The sequence below is a fragment of the Canis lupus genome, chromosome 28 (genome assembly GCF_011100685.1).
Source record: "Canis lupus familiaris isolate Mischka breed German Shepherd chromosome 28, alternate assembly UU_Cfam_GSD_1.0, whole genome shotgun sequence".
Taxonomy (NCBI): domain Eukaryota; kingdom Metazoa; phylum Chordata; class Mammalia; order Carnivora; family Canidae; genus Canis; species Canis lupus.
Genome location: NC_049249.1, coordinates 2,602,384 through 2,621,860, shown reverse-complemented (window position 1 = coordinate 2,621,860; position 19,477 = coordinate 2,602,384). Strand labels below are relative to the sequence as shown.

Sequence of the window (19,477 nt, the reverse complement as noted above, 5' to 3'; positions counted from 1 at the left end):
GGTCCTGCAGACCCAGCATAGCCAGGAGCCCAGAGCAGGTGCTGGACTGGAAGGAGCCTCTCCCGATACTGGAGGAGGTAGCTGCTCTGGCAAGGGTTTCCTGGCGGAGCTAGCATCAGAGTATAGGACAAGGAGGAGGCTGTTTTCTGTCCAGAAAACAGCAACCGTAGAGACCCAAAAGGAGGACAAAGCGGCAAGCCTGTTAGGAGAAATAGGGGCAGCTCCGAGAGGCTCGAAGTCAGAGCAGGAAGTGAGGAGGAGTGGGAGAGAAGCTGGCTACAGAGAGAGAGAGAAAAATAACATCTGCTGTTACTTCTGGGTAAATACAGCCCTTCCCACAATGAGTCTGTGTAAAGCCAGACACAGTTGTGCCATGGACGCACAGAAGCAGTGTTGCAAGGGAAACCCAGGTACTTTTCTTGGGCTGAAGCCAGCTCTGCATGGAAGTGTTTGAGGAACTAGCCAAAGAGGGAGTCTGGCAGATCACTTTTTCCCCCTGGAGCCTGAGGAGCTAAGGAACTGAAACTCGATTTTGAAATCCTGCTGCCTGACAGTGAGGCCCCACTCTAGGGCCCCTGTGGCACATAGCCCTGTGCCCTGTAGCTATAGGGCTATATTACTGCAGCTGCATCTGGGGGCCTGACCACCCTCTAGGGCATGTCTTGCCTCACTCTAGACCCAGGCAAAGCGGAGGTATTTATAGGATGATTCTGAGGTCACTGAGAAGCCCACCTCCCTTAGTTCATTCCCCTTTTCCGTGTTTTCCTGCTTCCAGAAGCAAATGCTTATTCAGGCCTGATGCCACCATGGAAGGCAGGCTTGTCTTATTCGTGGGTGGTTTAAGACAAGCTGGAAGAGAGGGTGCTCAGCTGGTCATAGTCAGGGCCCACGGGGATGCTCTGAGGACACTAATACCACAGCAGTTGAATCTGACCTGGAGCCCCCAGGAACATCTGCACACACCTGGTGGTGGGGAAGACCTGACTGGGCCAGGATCATTGTGAATGACAAGCTGTGGATCCTGTCTGTGACAGTTCTCAATGTGATGGAATCCCTCAGAGTCTTAGCCACCACTTGAGAGGAGAGATGAGGCCAAGATTGGGGTAAGGGGTGTGGAGAGAGAGAGAGAAGCTGTGGCTCACTGCCCAACACACAGCATGCCTCAAGAAGAGAGTTCTTGGCCAGAGTAAGTTGGAGAGAGAGAGAAGCTGAGATCTGTGCAGAAGATGGCCATAGGCACTAGTGCATTTCCCTGGAAGGGTTTGAGAAACTCCACAAAGATTTCCGGGCTGTGAATTCATGGTTTCATGTGTGAATCGACGGGAAGAGACCACCCCATTGCATAGATGAGAAAAAGAAGGCTGGAGGGTTTAAGGCACTGCGCAAGACCAATATAGGGAAGAGGTTCAGAGACCAGAATCTTTTTTTTTTATTGGAGTTCAATTTGCCAACATTTAGCATAACACCCAGTGCTCATCCCACCAAGTGGCCCCCTCAGTGCCCATCACCCAGTCACCCCAACCCCCTGCCCACCTCCCCTTCCACTACCCCTTGTTCATTTCCCACAGTTAGGTGTCTCTCATGTTCTGTCACCCTCACTGATATTTTCAGTTTCTCTCCTTTCCCTTTATTCCCTTTCACTATTATTTATATTCCCCAAACGAATGAGACCATATAATGTTTGTCCTTCTCCGATTGACTTATTTCACTCAGCATAATACCCTCCAGTTCCATCCATGTCGAAGCAAATGGTGGGTATTTGTCGTTTCTAATGGCTGAGGAATATTCCATTGTATACATAGACCACATCTTCTTTATCCATTCATCTTTCGATGGACACCGAGGCTCCTTCCACAGTTTGGCTATTGTGGACATTGCTGCTAGAAACATCGGGGTGCAGGTGTCCCGGCATTTCATTGCATCTGAATCATTGGGGTTAATCCCCAACAGTGCAATTGCTGGGTCGTAGGGCAGGTCTATTTTTAACTCTTTGAGGAACCTCCACACAGTTTTCCAGAGTGGCTGCACCAGTTCACATTCCCTTTTCTCCGCATCCTCTCCAACATTTGTTGTTTCCTGCCTTGTTAATTTTCCCCATTCTTACTGGTGTGAGGTGGTATCTCATTGTGGTTTTGATTTGTATTTTCCTGATGGCAAGTGATGCAGAGCATTTTCTCACGTGCTTGTTGGCCATGTCTGTGTCTTCCTCTGTGAGATTTCTGTTCATGGCTTTTGCCCATTTCATGATTGGATTGTTTCTTTGCTGTTGAGTTTCATAAGTTCTTTATAGATCTTGGATACTAGCCTTTCATCTGATATGTCATTTAAATATCTTCTCCCATTCTGTAGGTTGTCTTTTAGTTTTGTTGACTGTTTCTTTTGCTGTGCAGAAGCTTTTTATCTTGATGAAGTCCCAATAATTCATTTTTGCTTTTGTTTCTCTTGCCTTCATGGATGTATCTTGCAAGAAGTTGCTGTGGCCAAGTTCAAAAAGGGTGTTGCCTGTGTTCTCCTCTAGGATTTGATGGAATCTTGTCAGAGACCAGAATCTAAGACCTAAATGCTTGTGTTCACATAGTGACTTTGCCGCTGATTCGCTAAGAATCTTGGTCAAAGTACTCAACCTCTGTCCCTGTTTTCTCATCCATAAAATGGGACTAGGATGGTGCTTACCTCGCGCTGATTGTTGTTAAGAGGTAATAAGATAATTCAGAGAGAATGCTCAATGCAGTCTCCAGCACATAGTGACCACAGTACCAATGAGCCCATCACTAGGAGCCCATCACTAGTCAGATGCGCCAACTCCAAAGGCACTGATGGGGCCACCAGCCTGGGCTCAGTGGAATTGGTGGAGAAAGGCCCAGGGTGCTTTGGGGGTTGGGAGGCAGAAACCATTACTCAGGGTTTCCTGGCTGGGGGAAGAGAGCCTGTGTCTGAAACATTTACAAGATGGATCCAGATCTCCAGGGCTTATGAGATTCTGAGAGGGGAGCTGATAGGGCTGGTACTGGGTACCAGTTGGCACTTCAGTTCTCACCCTCTCCCCTCCTCCAGGGGAGCTTGACTGCCCCAGGTGGGTATGGGGCCCATTAATTCCTCTGAGCCTGGTCTTTCAGCTGTGGCCACCTTCTGCCAAGGAGTGGAGGGAGAAGGGGCATAGGTGGGTTGGGAGGTGGCAGGTAAGGCTGAAGCCACAGGCGGGCACACCAGGGCTCTGGGTACTGCACTGGCTAGTGCTTCTCCAGGCTCACCTGTCTGTCTGTCTATCCGTCCTCCTCTTCCCAGCAGGTAACTTCCCAGTCTGCAGGCAAGAAGGGAAGATGAAGGAAGATTGTCCACCCAGTTCTCATGTCCCCATCAGTGACAGCAAGTCCATCCTAAAGTAAGCCTTTGTATACAGGGAGGGGATCTTCTTGTGGCACTCCCCACCATGGACAGACTTTGGGTGGAGGGCTTCAGGACACCTTTTATAGATATGACGATGTGATGGAGGCACTTCTTTTTGAAGCCTGTCTCCTTGGAGATCAAGGATCTCTTTGGGGTGTGGGTTTGACCCCTGCCTCCCCAGGCCCACAAAGACAGGAAAGTATGGCAATGCCTGTTGTGACTCTGCACAGATGGCATTTAATTTATTAAAAAACTAGAGCAATTCTAACATTTTTATTGTGTTAAACAGTTCAGGGTTTCGGGAAAAAAAGAAAAACCTCAAAATAGGGTTGGAGTTTTTACTGAAAAGTATTTTATTGACATAATGATTTTCAGCTTTGCTGAAATTTATTTTGTTAATTTTTCTTAATTCTTAATTACTATTATTAATATTTTAATTTATTTACTCTGTTTTACTATAAAAATGTTTGGAATACTTTTTCAAACTTATTTCTGAACTAAAGAAAAGTATATTTTTTTATTTTATCTTGCTTTTCGAGTCCTGAATCCAAATCTTTTATAAACTTGGCAGCTCCTATCTGCCACCTTGAGGACAAGCCAGCCTCCTACCTTTTGCTGACCTCTTTCCTGGGACCTCCTAGTGGAGACCTGAGAAAACAGACAGCATTCTGTTCACAGTACTGCCCATACCATCATTTTCCTTGTTTAAATTTTATATTAAGAATAATGTTAAACATAACTTTGGAAAAGTCATAATAATAACCATAACATGATTACGTACTTGTAAGTATGTAAATGCTGAACATAAACTTGTTAGGATATATATATATATGTTTATGTTCAGCATTTACATACTTATAAGCACTACAAACATGCAACATTGAGTCATGCTTTGTTAATGCCATAATATTCATGGAATCACAAGTGAACCACTTCCCCTGTCAGTTGCCATCATCCCCACATTGGGCAGCACACCAGAGCACCACCACAGGTTTTGCTCATCTATACCCTGGGTGGCTCCAGTGAAGGCCCTGCCTGAAGAGGTTCTAGAGCAGCACTGTCTAGAAAAGGAGCCATGAGTCCCTATGGCTGCCAAGCACATGACTTATGGTTGGAGAAGTGTGGTTAATATATAAATATTTTGAAGAATTCATTTATTTTGAGAGAGAGAGAGAGAGACAGCACAAGCAGTGCAAAGGGGCAGAGAGAGAGGAAGAGCAGACTCCCTGCAGAGCAGGGAGCCCGATTTGGGGCTTGATCCCAAGACCCCAAGACCCTGGGGTCATGACCTGAGCTGAAGACAGATGCTTAATTGATTGAGCCACTCAGGTACCTGAGGTGTACTTAATATAAAAGGAAGGTAGCAAACACTTATTGCAAAATAAAATAATGAACAAGGTCTCATTAATATTTTTTATATTGATTACCTGTGGACATGATAATATTTTAAATATATTGTGCCATAAAACAAAATGCATTATGAAAACTAATCTCACCTGTTTTGTTTTCCTATGTAAGATGACTGCTATAAGTTTTAAAATTACCCATGTGGCTCAAATTTCTTATCTGTTGGACCATACTTCCCTGCAAAACCCCGCTTGGGTGCAGGGACTGTCTTCTCTTTGCCATGGCCTCCGTTTATTCTGAGAAGAAGGCATCTGGACAGAGTGGCCTCCCTCAGACCTTCAGGATCTTCTCTCATAGCTGTCAACTTCATCTCTTGTTCAGACATCTATAAAGTCGGGATGAGGAAAAGGCAGCACCCCTCAGGGTGCCCCCAGAGCAGCTACACCAGGCCCTTCTAGGAAGTAAGATGGGGGGAAAAGCAAGCGTCTTTAAAGTGCTAATAATCCAATCTCAGTGGATTTATTGAGGAAGTGACTCAGAAGTAAAGGGCAGGGAGACTGTCAGGAACTCATCTGTGATAGCGAAAGTGTACAAACACAATTTGCACAATTATGTGGGCCATCTGTGATTTTCTCTTCCTCCTCTTTCCATCCCTAAACCTTCCACAAGGTTTCTCTAGAAACCTTGTTTCTAGAGAAAGTTTCTCTAGAAAACTGAAAAGCATGTGTCTGATGGCAGAGTCTAGGCTGTAAACTGATTATGTGTGGCTGGTAGGACATGTATCCTTATGCTCGAAAGGCCTGCCATGGCCCAAGATTATGTGTGTCTTTATCTTTTTAGGTCGGAGCTCTTAAGCTTGCTAAAAACTTACAACTGCTACCATGAGGGCAGAAGCTTTCAGCTAAGACACCGAGAGGTATGCCTTGTTTCTCTTCTTTATTCACAGGCCACCGTCTATCCTGGTTTGCTGAAGATGGGTCTGGTTTATACATGCTAAGTACTCCAGGGCCACTATTCAGACCATCCCCTTCACTCAGAAATATCCCAGTTTGGATGATGAATCATGAGGTCACTCATCTTCTGAAGTAGGGACCAGGTTACCAGCAGCCAGGATGTCTCCTTGGAGGTCCTAAAAGGGGTGCTGAGGGTCAAAGCATCCCCCCACCCCCAACCCAGCAAGAATTCAGAGCAGGTGGAAATAATCACCTGCAGGTCTTCTCCTTCCACCTAGGACTTTTGCCCAAGTGAACTGCCAGGACATTGGAACTTGAAATCTTTAAGACTGCACAGCCTAGTCCCCTCTCTGCCCAGCCTACCGCATGAATAAGGAATTCAGCACAAGGCCCTGGTCTGCCCAGGTTCACAGGGCAATGAGAAGTGAAAGCAGTGTCTGTGTTTGCCAGTCAGAATAAATATCAGAGGGAAGCCTTGAAATAGAAGGGAGCTCCCCAAAGGATGCTCACAGGGGCAGGCAGGTCAGGATGTGAGAGGCAGGGCATGCTTGGGGAGCAGAGGATGTGGGAGAGCATGTCCTGTCTGCAGATGCTGCTGCCTTTTGGGTGGAATCCATCCCTGCTGTGCAGGAACCTGGGCTCCAAACAGCCTGACTCTCTAATTTTTCAAAAGAAGTTAGATATCTGGAATTTCATGTGGAATTTCCCAAACCTCGAAACACCATGGTGGCTAACCAAAACATGTCTGTGGGTAAAACAAAGCCCAGGCCCAACTCTAGTCACACAGCTCAGGAGGCTGGATGCGGGGGATGCTGCTGGCTGGCGATCCAGGCTGCACTGGGCTGCCAGGATGACCTGGAACAGCACACACCTCGTACTCCACCTCCCCCAGACTTGCTCAGCCCTCTCAGGCGCATAGGCCGACCCCAACAAATTGTCCCCGCCACCCCTGCCCTGCCACACATTTCTTTCTTCAGAGCAGCTCTCTGACGCCTGCTTAGCAGCCAGCTACAGCCCTGCTACTTACTGTTGCTGGCAGGGTTCTGATGCCACCACCCTGCTACCTCTGGTTTCGCTGTTACTTTTCTTACCTGAGTGATGGGCTGGTTCCACGTCCCCAAGACAGGCACAGCACGGCACCTGAGCATAGGCGTTGGGTGACTAACCAGCAGGCCCGGACCCAGGGCAGGTTGAGATTGGTCCTGAGTGCCAGCTGGACAATTTTGACCTCTGCTGAGTTGAGGAGTTGGACTCTCTTAGATGGTGCTGGAGGCATGCGGTGGGGTCTTCTGCCTAGACCCTGTTCCTCAGCCCTGGGCCATTCAGTGACTGACCTAAGACTTGGCAGCTCTCGACCTGTGGTCCCTGTACCAGCAGCCTCAAGGTCACCTGGGAACTGGGGAGAAATGCAAATTCTCATCGCTGTCCTGCCCCCAGGCCTGCTGAATCAGAAACTATGTTCCCAACTGTGTTTTAACAAGCCCTCCATAGGGTTGTAATGAGGGCCAAGTTTGAGAACTGCTACTCTAAGAGTTGGCTTTGGCCTTTGGGATTCCCCAAGACAGTCCCCTCTGTAGGAACAGTTGTATGGGGAGTAGGGCTGGGAAGCCCCCAAACCCGTGCTCCCTGTGTTTGTATGTGGTGGGACAGTCCTTGTGGCAAAGTAAGAGACTCCAGAAAGGAGAAGAGGTATTCTTGACAGCCCCCTGTGGTAAGAGGTTAACACCCCACAGATGGGGATTTTCTGGTTTCTAAGCTAAAGAAGGCGTAAGGATCTGACTTCATCTCCCTGGAGCCAGAAAGGCCCTTTCAGGAACCTACTGCAGTCTTAACAGCCAAGGGGCACCAGCCTGAGGGACTTGGCATCTTCAGGAGGTGACTGCCACCACAAAGACATTGTAGGCCTGGGCAGCACAGAGTTCTGATGCTGAGATGCATGAACGATTCCTGGACACCAAGTACCTCCGTGACCCACCCACCACCAGGTGTTCAGGCCTCTGCAGTTCCTCCCATGCAGACCCCGGACCCCACAGTTCAGGCTGGCCTCTCCTTGGGCATGGGAGGCCCTGAGAGCAGGGCAGCCAGGCACCAGCACTTTGCCCCTATATTATTTATTGTAATATAGGAGCTTTGTGATGTCGAAGTGGCCATTTTCCAGACAAAGAGATTGAGGCTTTCAGAGTTTAAGTCTCTCCTACACTGCAGTGAGTGGAAGATGCCAGCGTGGCTCCAAGGCCTAAGCACACAAGTTTATAATACAGCAACAGCATTAAGCTCTGACAGCCATCAGGGATGCAGGGAGCTGCTTGTCACCTTCAATCACCAAGTAGAGGTGGCTTCCAGCGCTGTGCCCTCACAGAGCCATGTGGGGATCCAGAAGAGACCCTGCTCCCTGCTGTCACTGGGCTTCCCCCTGAGCAACTGTGGCCTGACTACTATGGTTTGGGGACACCTTCTCTACCATCTCTTCCGGGATCCATAGAATGTGGAGAGATGAAGTGCGTCAGGGAGCAGGGGCCGTGCCCTGGGGCCAGGGTTTTCCTGTGAATTCTCCCCCAGCTTCCAGAGGGTGAAGGATTCCCCACACCCCACGGGGCTTCCTCTTCTGAGGAGGCCCAGTCACTGCTTCCTCTGTCATGACCTTTGCCTTTGGGATACTTTCGCTTATATTACAATGAAGAGCATGAGCAACCTGGAGCCATCTGTGCCTTTGGAAGATAGCAAAGCATTTTAATGAGACTGGCTTCTCAAGAGAAAAATGACCACCCGGAAATACCAGTGGGTAAATATATCACTGTGATGAAAAGTAGGCCCTTCGCGTGGTGCGCCAGTGTGTGGCCACTCCGGGAGCCGACCTCCGCTCCTCCCCTGGTGGCCAAGAGTGCGCACCACACCCAGTCCCCATCCTTGGTCCCAGCCTCCTGCACCTCTGGTCCTCTCTGGGTGGAGAAAGTCAGGATACCCTTCCCTCTTATAATGATCCCCTTCTTTTAACATCTGAAGGCAGGAACGACAGGCAGTTGACAGACTGCTGACACCTAGGTGACTATTCCACAGTGGCTATGTTCCCTTGAGAGTTCCCAAGGGCTTCCGGGCTGCCCCCTGGTCAGGGCATTGTGTTGCTTCCCTACTCCAGTGGTGAGTGAGGAGGAGACTGCTCTGCAGGACCCCCATCACGAGGACTTTCTGCTAGGCTGTATTGTCCCGTGGGAAGCTTGGGATAATGCCAGAAGCCCCTTCTTCATGCCCTTTATTCAGGTGCTGTTTTGTTTTGTTTTGTTTTGTTTGTTTTCGTTTTTGCCACCTTCTGAAGTTGCCATTAGCTTCTTTCACATCAGGGGATATTAGCAGAGGAATCCAGAGCCCTGTCTGACCTCCCAAATGCAGCCGTGTGGGTATTGAGCTTGGGGGGAATTAGCCAACCTCATCCTAGTTGCCTCCTCTGACCTGGTTTCACACAGCTTCACAGAAGAGGCGACAGTGAGGCGAGCCCAGCCCACGTGGTCACCAGCCAGCACTCCCTCCCAGGTCAGCTCTCCTTACCACCTTCTAAGGATATTCTGGCTAAAGGCTGCCCCACACTTATTTGCCAGCAAAGGTCAGGGACCAGCAGGTTTGAGCAGACCAGAGACCCAGCAGGTTGTGGCAGATACAGGCATTCCTATGCCGTGTCTCTACTCCATCTCCAAGGCCACGTGCCCATTCCTCAACCCCTGCAGGGTGTGAAGGGCATGTCCCCATTTTCCAGATAAGGAAAGTGAGTAATTACTTGTTTGAAAATGTTAAATGTATGGTTTATATTCTGCCTTCCCACAAGACACACATATAAGAGGGCAGATCAACATTTTTAAAGTGCAAAGCAATTTTAAAATAGAAAAAATAAAGAAGGAAAGGAAGAAGAAAGGAAGAAAATAGTTTGATAATTCACAGAGCAAAGAGATGAAGGAAACTGAAGCAGGCTGTGAGCTTGGCCAGGGCCCCAGCTCTGTCCTCCTCCTCTCCCCTCTGTCCCTTCCACCTTGACCAGGGTCAGCCAGCTCTGATCTGGCCCAGGAAACATGGTGATGGGTCCTCAGGCCTGATTCTTTTGCATTCTCTGATGTCTCACCTGCCTCATTAAGAAGACCATGTCTCTTCCCTATGCCTCACCTTCATCTCCTTCCTTGCCAGACACCTCCAGGCCCTGGGGTTGGAGGACCCAGGGCTGGCCCAAACCTTAGCACATGGGAAGTGAGGCCCTGGCCACTGGACTTGCCTGAGAGCAGGGCAGCTGGAGAACAGCCCGCACTTTGTCCACAGCTGAGAAGCACCCCTTGGATGGAGGAAGGGATGGGATGCTGGGGACAGGGCCACCTGGTCCAGTGGTTTGGCACCCTGCAAGCTGAGCTGGTGCAGGTTCTGTTTTGGTCCTCAGCATGGGAAAAAACTCTCCCAATGACACAATAGGGCTTGTGAGTTGGAGCCACTGAGATACCCCTGGTATCCTAGTAATAGGTTCCCCCCCCAAACTTAGCAGGTACATTTGGGGAAACCCTGTGTTTCCTCTTGGGCTGCATGAAGCACAGGCTCTGAGAGTGGAGGCCAGGAGGCTGACTTAGGAGTGCCCAGGGCCTCACTCTGAAATCCCTGTGTGGCTAAGAGCTTTGCTTCTCACCTGCCACCAATGTCATGTCCCTCCCTGCCTGTAAAGCAACCATATAAATGTGCGTATAAGCATGTCTATGGGCTTATAACATGCACCCCATGATGCGTGTGGGTTTTATCCCATTTACTGATCAGAATAGCCTTAGAAAGCAGGTCTGTTTAATTACCTCCATTTTACCCATGAGAAACCCAACAAGCAGAAATGTTAAGTAACTTGCCCAAGGTGATCAGCCAGCAAGGAACAGTAACACCACATCATGCCAGATAGGCTGTTCTCACTCTTCAGAGGAGGGATCTTGCTATGAAATGCCCAGGCAGGCAGCCTCTGCAGAAAAGTGTTTCCATCTCAGAGACCTGCCGGGGATGGTGCCTACCTCAGGGGAGGAGGGGGAGGAGGTGACACAGACCAGTATGCTCTGTACAGAAGGCTTTATTGGGGAGAGGTCAGAGTTCATGAATCACCGGGAGGTGCAAATAGAGAGTTCTGAGGGTGCTGCTGGGGCGAGGGGCTGGGGGAGAGGCTGCAGCCCCACTGAATTGCCTGGAAGCCCAGGAGCACTGATGCCAATCCCTTGAGGGTCTCGCCAGAGAGTGCTCCTGCACGCTGGCATCACAGAATCTCCCTCTGGAAGTCCCTTGGGCCTTGCCACCATCCATCTGTCTGTGTGGACCCCAGGGGTCCGCAGAGGAGCCAGTCGTCCTTGGTGGGTCCCTCCTACTTGGCTGCTTTTCTTGGGAATCCCCAAAGAGCCAGTCCAGGGGGTCAGCAGTGCAATCCCTGGTTGGTGCAGGTTGCTGACCACTGAAGTGGGTAGTGATGTCTTGCAGGGACTCAGTAGGGCAGTTCTTCTTGAAGGCTTGGGCTGGCCGGAGGGTTCTGCTGGGCTGGGCCCTGGCTGTGGCCATGTCCAGCACTGAAGTGGGCTGTGCCAGCTGACAAATAGATTTCACATAGTCATCCAGGCTGGGGGAGGCTGGGGGCTCCTGCCCAGGGCCCCCGGGCAGCATCTCCTCCGAGGTCTCCTGAATCGTGGGCAGATGGGCCACAGGAAGCAGTAGCCGGGACCTCATGGCCGTCAACAAGGGGGGAGCAGCAACCTGACGATCAGCAAGAGGACCAGGGATGAGGGTCTGCCATTCTGTCACTCCTCCTGTGTTCCCTCTCTCATCTGAGGCTGCTTAGGTGAGTCGAGGGCCTGAGAGTGGAGTGAAGTCTGCAGACCCCAGCCCAGTCCTAGACTCCTGGGCCCTTCCTTCCTGCTAACACTGAAAGCCTTGTGCTCAAGAGTCTATCCTCACTGTTATTGAAGAGCCTGTATAAGGAAGAGAACCCGGTCCAACAGTTCTCTCCAGAGTCCGAGAGAACCTGGCTGTAAAGCCAGCCTCTGCTGGGCATCTGACCTGCAGACCTTTGGCAAGGTCACCTCTCAGCCTCCCCTGACCCATCCATAAAATGGGGTTCTAAGTGCCCACTGGAAAGGGTGTTGTAGGAAATGCATCAAATACAACTCACGCGAAATTCCTCCATGAATACAAAGCCCTCAGCTGCTACTAGCACTGCTGTCAACCACACACCCTGCTCTCTAACCCCACTGAGGCCCAGTATGTCCCCACCCTCGAAGATAAACAGAACCTTTCTGTTGGATCTCTAACCAGAGGAAGGCTGCTCTCTCTCACCTGGGGATCACACGGCTGCTGGATGAGCAAAGACAGTCCTTGGGAAGACCCAGAAAGCTCAGGGTGGAGGGTGCGGAGTCCAGCAGGTGGAGCCCCGCATCCAGCGTGGATATGGCTGGGAGGTGGCTAGTGAGCACTCTGGTGGGGATGACAGGCCACTGTCCGGACTGCAAGCCTCCCCGTGCTGTCTGACGAACTTAGAGGCTTGGCAGCTTCTTTTATGCTTTCCCACCAGCCATCAGTTACTGTCACGAGGGCCAAAAATAGCAGTGAACAGGAAGGCTCTCAGAGGAAAACAGTTTGGCGGGCGGGGTTTGGCCCAGCTGCCAGCCTGGAGCTGTGGGAGGCTCTGGGGATGTTTACTCTACAGGGCAGGCGTGGCACCCCTCCTGTCACCTCAGGCCAAGGGGGAGGTCAGGGGCTCCAACAAGGAGGGACACGGTCACTGGTAGCCAGAATCAGAGGGCCCAGAATGACTTCCTGACTTCTGGAAATGTGAGGCCGTGGGACCCACATTCAAGTCCTGCCTCTGCCTGCATGTGCTTCCCCCACCTGTATGGCGAGGGCCGCCCAGTAGCCTGGACGTCCTTCTGCTCTGCCCTCAGTTTCTTCTGATTTGACTAGAGACAGCTGCAGCCTGACAGGGCTCTCCCTCCATCCTGATGGGTCCAGGCTGAGGGACAGTGGAACAGTGGTCAGAGGGCAGCTCGGAGGCACATATGCTGCCTCTGCAGGGACACTGGGCCTGAGTGACATCAGGCCAGCAGTCCCCCCAGCAGAGCTGATCCCTGAACTCAGAGGCAGCAGGTCTGCTTCAGCCCCTTGCTCCAGTCCCAGAGCAATTCCTCCTGCCTCCTTCATGGAGTCTTCCTATTTTTTGAATGAACCTGCCTCAGTGTGTCTGGCCCCACTGCGCCGTGCTCCAGCTGTGGTCTCTTTTCCTGCCCCTCACAGCACTAGATGATCTCCTGACTCTCAGACACAGAACCATGGCTGCTTGATCTCCCTGCACAGGGTCCGATGTGGGGCTGGCAGGCAGCGGGGCTCCGTGAATGAACATGCTGAGGTGTTTCGGGTGGGCGGAGGGGGGTAGTTCTCCCAGCAGACTGTTGACATATGACTGGCATCTGAGGCCAAGACAGGAAACAGAACCGAACCCCACTTTGGGGTTTCTTCCTACCCCCTTTAACTCCGGTAAGTCAATCCAGTCTTTCCTTTGCAGGGAGTGTTAGTCACATGTCTGTGACTGTGTAACATCAGTGATTAGCAAAAATTGCTCTGTTTTGATTGTTGCTGTTGTTTTCTTTTTTAACAAATAGTGCAAGGTCATTCCAGAAAGCTATGTGTATTTTGATAACCTTGAACACAGAACTATTTTCTCTGTGGATAGCAGGGTGTTTTAAGCAATTACTAACTTACCATGAAATCAACTCTGCAGGACACCTGTGTAAGCCCCTCCAGGGTTACAAGGATGTTTCCATGAGGTCCCTTATCCTCAGAAGACTTTCAATGCCAATAAGGAGAAAGAAATGGAATTTGTGAATCTAAAGTGGTATTTGAGATAGCAGTGGGAGAATGGTGTTTAGCATTCATTGTCAAAAGGCTAGTATCAAAGCAGTTTAGGGGCAGGTAGCTGGGAGGGCCACAGCTCTGGGGTGGTCCCAGATGCTGAGAAGATTTTAGGCAGATGCTCTGAAAGCAGCCTGGCCAGTCACACGCCTGGGGACAATTTGTCCAGGCACAGAGAGCGTAGAGGTGGTCACACAAAGATAGGAGCCTGAAAGAGGTCAGAAACAGAATTAAAGACCCGAGGGGAGTGAGGGGAAACTGGCTGAGCGTACCTCTGGAAGGTTCTGTCAATTAGGAAGGTTCTATCAATTTGGCAGGAGGGCAATAGCTATGCCATTCACAGACCCTGGGGGAGAAACCAAGGCTGGCTGGGGACGCAGAATGAAAGCTGCTGTAGATATTCTGGGTATTTGTGCCAGTAGTGGAACATGGGGGCTGGCAATGTCCAGGTGCTGAGAAGAGCAACACAGGCCCTCAGGAAAGAGGGCAGCTTAGAAATCTTGGGGTGGGTCCAGCCCACTTGAATGGTTACTGCAGCAATTGGGAGCAGTGTGGGGAAAAGGGCAAGACTGAGACACAGCTCCAAGGAGCAGTCACCCCTGCTCTGGTGGGCATGGAATCCAGTGCCCATAGCATGTTCCTGGTGACCACAGGACCCCCTACCCAGGTGCAGTGGGGAGAGGGATATGGGAAGGCACCCTGCATGACACAAGTGTTAACGTGGCCATGCTTCTCTGGGACATGTTTCTTCCCTCCCCGTGTAGACGTGCTTGCTGGATAGCAGCTGGGTTCCTGTGGGACGCCTGACTCAGCTGCTCCATCCCAGGCCATGCCCTGGCCAGACATGAACTGAACAGTGGAAGGGCACGCCTCAGGCTTCCTCTAGTCAGCCCCATGGCCTCATACCTTGGAGCATGTAGAGGCTTGTGTGCCTTCCCTCAGGGCAGGACAGGACCCCAAGGAGGAGAGGGCATGTTTGGGGGTGAGAGTGTTCAGGGAGTTCCATGGATGAAGGTCTGGGCCTTACAGAGGCTCAGGGAAGGTGGGGAGTGATCCCTGAGGAGAGTTGCTCTGGGAAAAGAGGCTAACCTGTGTGGGTTCCCCACAGGAAGAAGGAGCTTTGATCATCGAGGGGCTTCTCAACATTGCCTGGGGACTGAGGCGGCCTATCCGGCTCCAGATACAGGATGACCGGGAGCGAGTCCACCTCTCCTCAGGCTCCTGGACACCCGGACAGCCCGGCTGCCACCTGTGAGTGCTGGGATGGCTGAGGCAGGGCCAGGTGGCCTCCCTGACACCTGTTCAACCCGAGCTTACTGTTTGGAATGTCCAGGGGGTGGTGTCCTCAGTCTCAGGGCAAAAGTCCCATTCCCAAATGGGGCACAGGAGAGCACAAGCTAGCCTTACCCTTGTCACCCTGTGACTGCCTAAGGCCGTGGCTCCACCTGCCAACAGTGGTCTTTCTAGATGCTGACCAAGTCATGTCACTCTTGGAGAATTTTCCAGACTATCACCCCCAGTTGTTTCTCATACATTCACAGGAGTGACCTTATCTGCAAGGAAAGGAGCTGTAGCCAGGGGGCTTCCCAGTCTCCCGGGCAAAATAAACATTTCTTGGCATCTCCTGTTCTATCTTAAAAACTCACACAAATTTAATCTCCTACTGCTCTACTTTTATTTCATGTAAGAATTTGTTTTTATAAATTTGTTAGAGCTGAAAAGACAGCTTCTTCTCTGTGATTTGAGCTACTTTTTTCTATGAACATCTCTCTGAGCACCATGACTGTATTTTCAGAAAGGAGCCACTCCCTCAGGATGGCAGGGTCACTGCCCAGGAGCCAAGCTCACAGACAGTACACAGGGCCGAGAGTTCCAGAGAGAGCTCAGGTAAGTGAGGCTTCAAACTACCTCTCTCAACAGAGGTAGGAGAGGAGGGGTTCGGCTCATGACCACCATCTCTGAAGAACAGCTTTGTGTTGGAACACCTGGGTGACACAGTTGGTTAAAGTGCCCAGCTCTTGATTTTGGCTTGGGTCATGATCTCAGGGTTGTAAGATTTAGCCCTGAGTTGGGCTCCATGCTGGGCGCAGAGCCTGTTTGGGAATTTTTTTCTCTCTCCTCCCTCTTCCCCTCTCCTGCCTTTTCTGTTTGTCTCTGTCTCTGTTTCTGTCTCTGTCTCTCTCCCTCTCTCTCTCCCTTTCTAAGAAAAAAAAAAAAAAAGACCAGCAATTTGGAGGAGCACAGATTGGCTTTATTTGTCTTCAGGAGCACACTTGCTAAATACCTCGTCAGTACAAGGCATTCCCATCAGCTTCTCAGCTATAGAAAAGGAAGTAGGGGCTTGCAGGGTGACATTGCTTCATGTAATTTGTCTGAGTCCCCTGCCTTAGAGAAAGGTGAGGATAGCAGCAGCCAGCATGGCCCTCTCCTGGCCCTGTGGGCCTCTAGGATGTCTTCCCCCCACACTGGGAGCCAGACTGCTCATCTGTCCTCTTTGTGTACTCCCCTTGCATTCAGTGGGGGCTCAGAGGACAGGGTGTGTGGCTGCCAAAGACCATACGGCATGGTGATACAGCTTATCTGTCTGGGGGTCACCTTTCCTGTCTGAGAAGCAGGCATCACCCGAGCTGGACCCCAGGCTCTGTCACAGAAACAGCACTCACATAACTGTCTGCTGCAGCATGGCATGACCACAGATCTCCCGGGAACAAAGCCCCACACACTGCATGACCGCTGGAGCACAGCAATTCTCTGGTACCTTGGCTCCATCCAGGACTAACCTTCTCATCTGTCCCTCCCTACAGAGCCCCTGGAGGAAGATGAAGAGACCCCACAGCTTATGCGGACCAAGAGTGATGCAGCCTGTGTGATCCAGAGGAGGCCCCGGTCCCGCACACCTGGCGAGGCCCAGAGGATCCGGCGACATCGGTTCTCTATCAATGGACACTTTTACAACCACAAGGTGATGTCCCAGCCTAGCCTCTCCCTTGGGCCTTGAAGCTGAGGCCACAGGCAACCAGCCCCAAGCAGGCCTCATGATAGTGTTGTCAGAGCTCACCCTCACCATGGCCCCATGTACTGGCGGGGTCACATCTGTGTCCTCATGGATAAACGGGCTCAGGAGGAGAAATAGCTTGTCCAAAGTCCCATCAAAATTACATTAAAAAAAAACACATTCCAGCTGGTGACCCCCAAAGCCTGTATTTTTTTTTCTTTTTACCACATACTCACTGTCAATCCATTTACATAAGTTACATGGATTTTTAGAAAGTCATGCCAAGTTTATGTCTCATGAGACAGTTTTCTTTGAGCTCGACTGATAGTTTCATGGGAACATGACATGCTGCTGGCATTCTCCCTGGGTAGATTAAGTCCTGCTAGGTGGAGGTGTGTCCATGGGCATGTGTTTCTGTGTCCCAGAGAACCTGCCCTGCTCCTGGTTCCCAGCACTTAGCCTTTTGTCCGAGTATGTATTGTACTGACCTTAGGAAAAGATCTCCTTCCCCAGATGACATCAGTCCCTAAACAAACCAAACTGTAGAAAGAGAAGTTAATTGTTTCTATAAATGGCATGATTGGCAGCTTGGGTGAGGCCTTGGATGGAGTGTCCTATAACAGGGCCACATCCTGTACCGATGGGAAATGGAAGCAGAGGTTTCCAGCTGAAGCAGCTGCCTGCCTTGATAGGCAATGACTCATAGGAGGGGTGATGGGAAAGGGGGGGGAGGGGTGAGTGGGGGGCCTGGCAGAGGCAGGTCTCAGGGTCAGACCTAAAGAACAGTTGCACAGGTTAGGCCTGCCAGAGGCCTTTCATTCAAGTGCTCTGAGAGCACCCTGGACTTTGGGGTAAAGATTTCAGCAAGGAAAGCTGAAGGGACCCTGCCTTATTCACAGGACATCCCCAGCCCCTGGCCCACTTCTGCTTCCAGCTTCCAATCTGTGCTGGGTTCGCAATGAGTGCTCATGGGTGACACTAGGTTTTCTTTGCTAAGTGCAGGGAAACCCAGGACTATTTGAGAGTAGTTTCCTGAGAGGGTGCAGGGGAGGCAGGGTTGAAGTTAAGCAGAGATTAAGAATGGTTTAGATTAGCCAAAGGACCTACAATCTGACCTTGGGTATTCTTTAAATCTTGTTCAAACAGATTTAGTCTGTAAAGTGTTAGGTAAGCATATTAGATATTTATATGCTATTTTGAGGGATTATTCAAAAATTTTAAAAGAATATTTGCATGGGTTTGAGCTCTTTGGATTTCTACATTCCTAAAAAAGGAAGCTTTTGATCCATGACTCAAGATGCCATACAGTGGAGTTTATCTCCAGTACATTCCCCCTCTCCTCTAAGGGAATCATTCATCTCTAAGAAGTGTGTCTGGTGCATTAACCCTTATGTTAGTCATTGCAAATGTCCCAGAGAACATGGAGATGTCTGAGCCTTTGAAATGAATAAAAATGAAAGTGAGGGCTTTTGTCACAGCTTTTCGTGTCCATTGAAGGACTCCTTTTTTCTTTTTTTTTTTTCATTGAAGGACTCCTTAGCCAACTTGATACTCAATCCACTAGCCTGTAATCCAGTCAGGGCAGGTCTTTCTCCCAGTAACAGATTTACCTGCAGAAGGTGGGTTCATTTTTCCAGGCAAACTAACTTCCAGGATGTGAGCTAGTATCTTGGGCATGTTGGACAGTTGATTCCCATCTCCTGGCTGAGTAAGGGGCTCCTTCTCTCTCCCTTACTTGCAATCCATTCAGAATCAGTGTCCTTAGAAATCAGGAGACAAAGTACTTGAATCACAGGCAACAATTTAAAAAAAGAGATACCTAGAATTGACTTCCTGAGGTTGTTATTCTGGATTTTATTTCTTAGAACTGCACACTATTACTTCACTCAATCATTTTCCAAAACTATTCTGATTCACAGTAGTGTTGGTGTGATTTCCACACTCAGTAATACTTGGTACCTGTCCCTTTGCTTTGTCCTGGGCTGTTTGATTCAAATGTGTTCTATCAGAGAGAAACCACTGTGGTTAGAGTTGGCAAAGCAGCCTTGGGATCTTTGTTCCTACTTGGTCAGTATCATCTTGAGAAAAGGCTTCAGGCAGAAGAAACACTAATAATGTCTTGTTGACAAGACCTTTCTTCTTGAAATAGCCTGCCTCCTCTATTCCATATTTCTTAGGGACTGGAAGCCTAGTCTGGCTTTCTCTATAACCCAAATCACTCTGCATGTCACCTTTGAAGGAGGCAGGCCTGGATTTGAGTCTGACTCCGGTACTTGGGAAACTGAGCAAGTCTTTAATATACCTGTGCCCTGGTTACATCCCGGAGAAAGCAGAGATAGGACCACAGAGGAGGAATGTGTACATTTGAATTTGGTTTTAGAAAGCAAGGAAGAGCTCACTTTAGGGGGTGAGACTCACAGGGAGGCCCCAGTGCCATGGGGGTAAAGCATAGGGTTTCCAATGGCTCTGCCCTCTCTAGATGGGTGACCATGATAAGCTACTTGATCTCTCCAAGACTCTATGTCCTTTCTTAAAAGGAAGACTAGTGATAGGTACTTTAAAAGCTGTAATAAGGATTAAATCAAAGATTTTAGGTAAAATGCTTAGCAGGTCTATAACCTGGCTACTCACTGAGAACATATTAAACCGGGTGATTCCCTAGTTGACTGTATATATGGTGTCCCATAGGCAAAGGCAAGATATCTGCAGGAATAAATGGGCCCCTCAAACTGTGAAGAGCTTATGTGGGGGGACTACAGGGCACTGGGGAGAGAATCATTGTATTACATGTGCAAACAGTGAGAGGAGCTCCGAATGGTATTATTTAGGTTATGAGAAACCTTCAGATCCTTTTAACTAGAACTATTGCCAAAAGGCAGTTCTTCTCAAATTGTACTCTATGGAG

The 19,477-nt window shown here is 49.9% G+C and overlaps 2 protein-coding genes across 3 annotated transcripts in view; one reads left to right on the top strand and one right to left on the bottom strand.

Moving 5' to 3' along the window:
- RASSF4 (Ras association domain family member 4) overlaps positions 1-19,477 on the top strand; it is a 31,989-nt gene that overhangs the window by 6,936 nt on the left and 5,576 nt on the right. For both annotated transcript variants that reach the window (XM_038578097.1, XM_038578096.1), the window contains exons 2-6: positions 3,289-3,382; positions 5,575-5,650; positions 14,686-14,828; positions 15,373-15,464; positions 16,382-16,539. In XM_038578097.1, coding sequence (XP_038434025.1) covers positions 3,321-3,382; positions 5,575-5,650; positions 14,686-14,828; positions 15,373-15,464; positions 16,382-16,539 — 531 coding nt within the window. In that variant the 5' untranslated portion in view covers positions 3,289-3,320. The remainder of the gene's footprint in view (positions 1-3,288; positions 3,383-5,574; positions 5,651-14,685; positions 14,829-15,372; positions 15,465-16,381; positions 16,540-19,477) is intronic.
- Positions 10,742-12,214, bottom strand: DEPP1 (DEPP1 autophagy regulator). The gene is made up of 2 exons (XM_038578100.1): positions 12,009-12,214; positions 10,742-11,429 (listed from the first exon to the last, which is right to left on the bottom strand). The coding sequence occupies exon 2, from the start codon at positions 11,400-11,402 to the stop codon at positions 10,776-10,778; it is 627 nt and encodes a 208-aa protein (XP_038434028.1). The 5' UTR covers positions 11,403-11,429; positions 12,009-12,214; the 3' UTR covers positions 10,742-10,775.

Coding starts and splice junctions, on each gene's coding strand:
- DEPP1 (XM_038578100.1), bottom strand. CDS start 11,402: ATGAGGTCCCGGCTACTGCTTCCTGTGGCCCATCTGCCCACGATTCAG.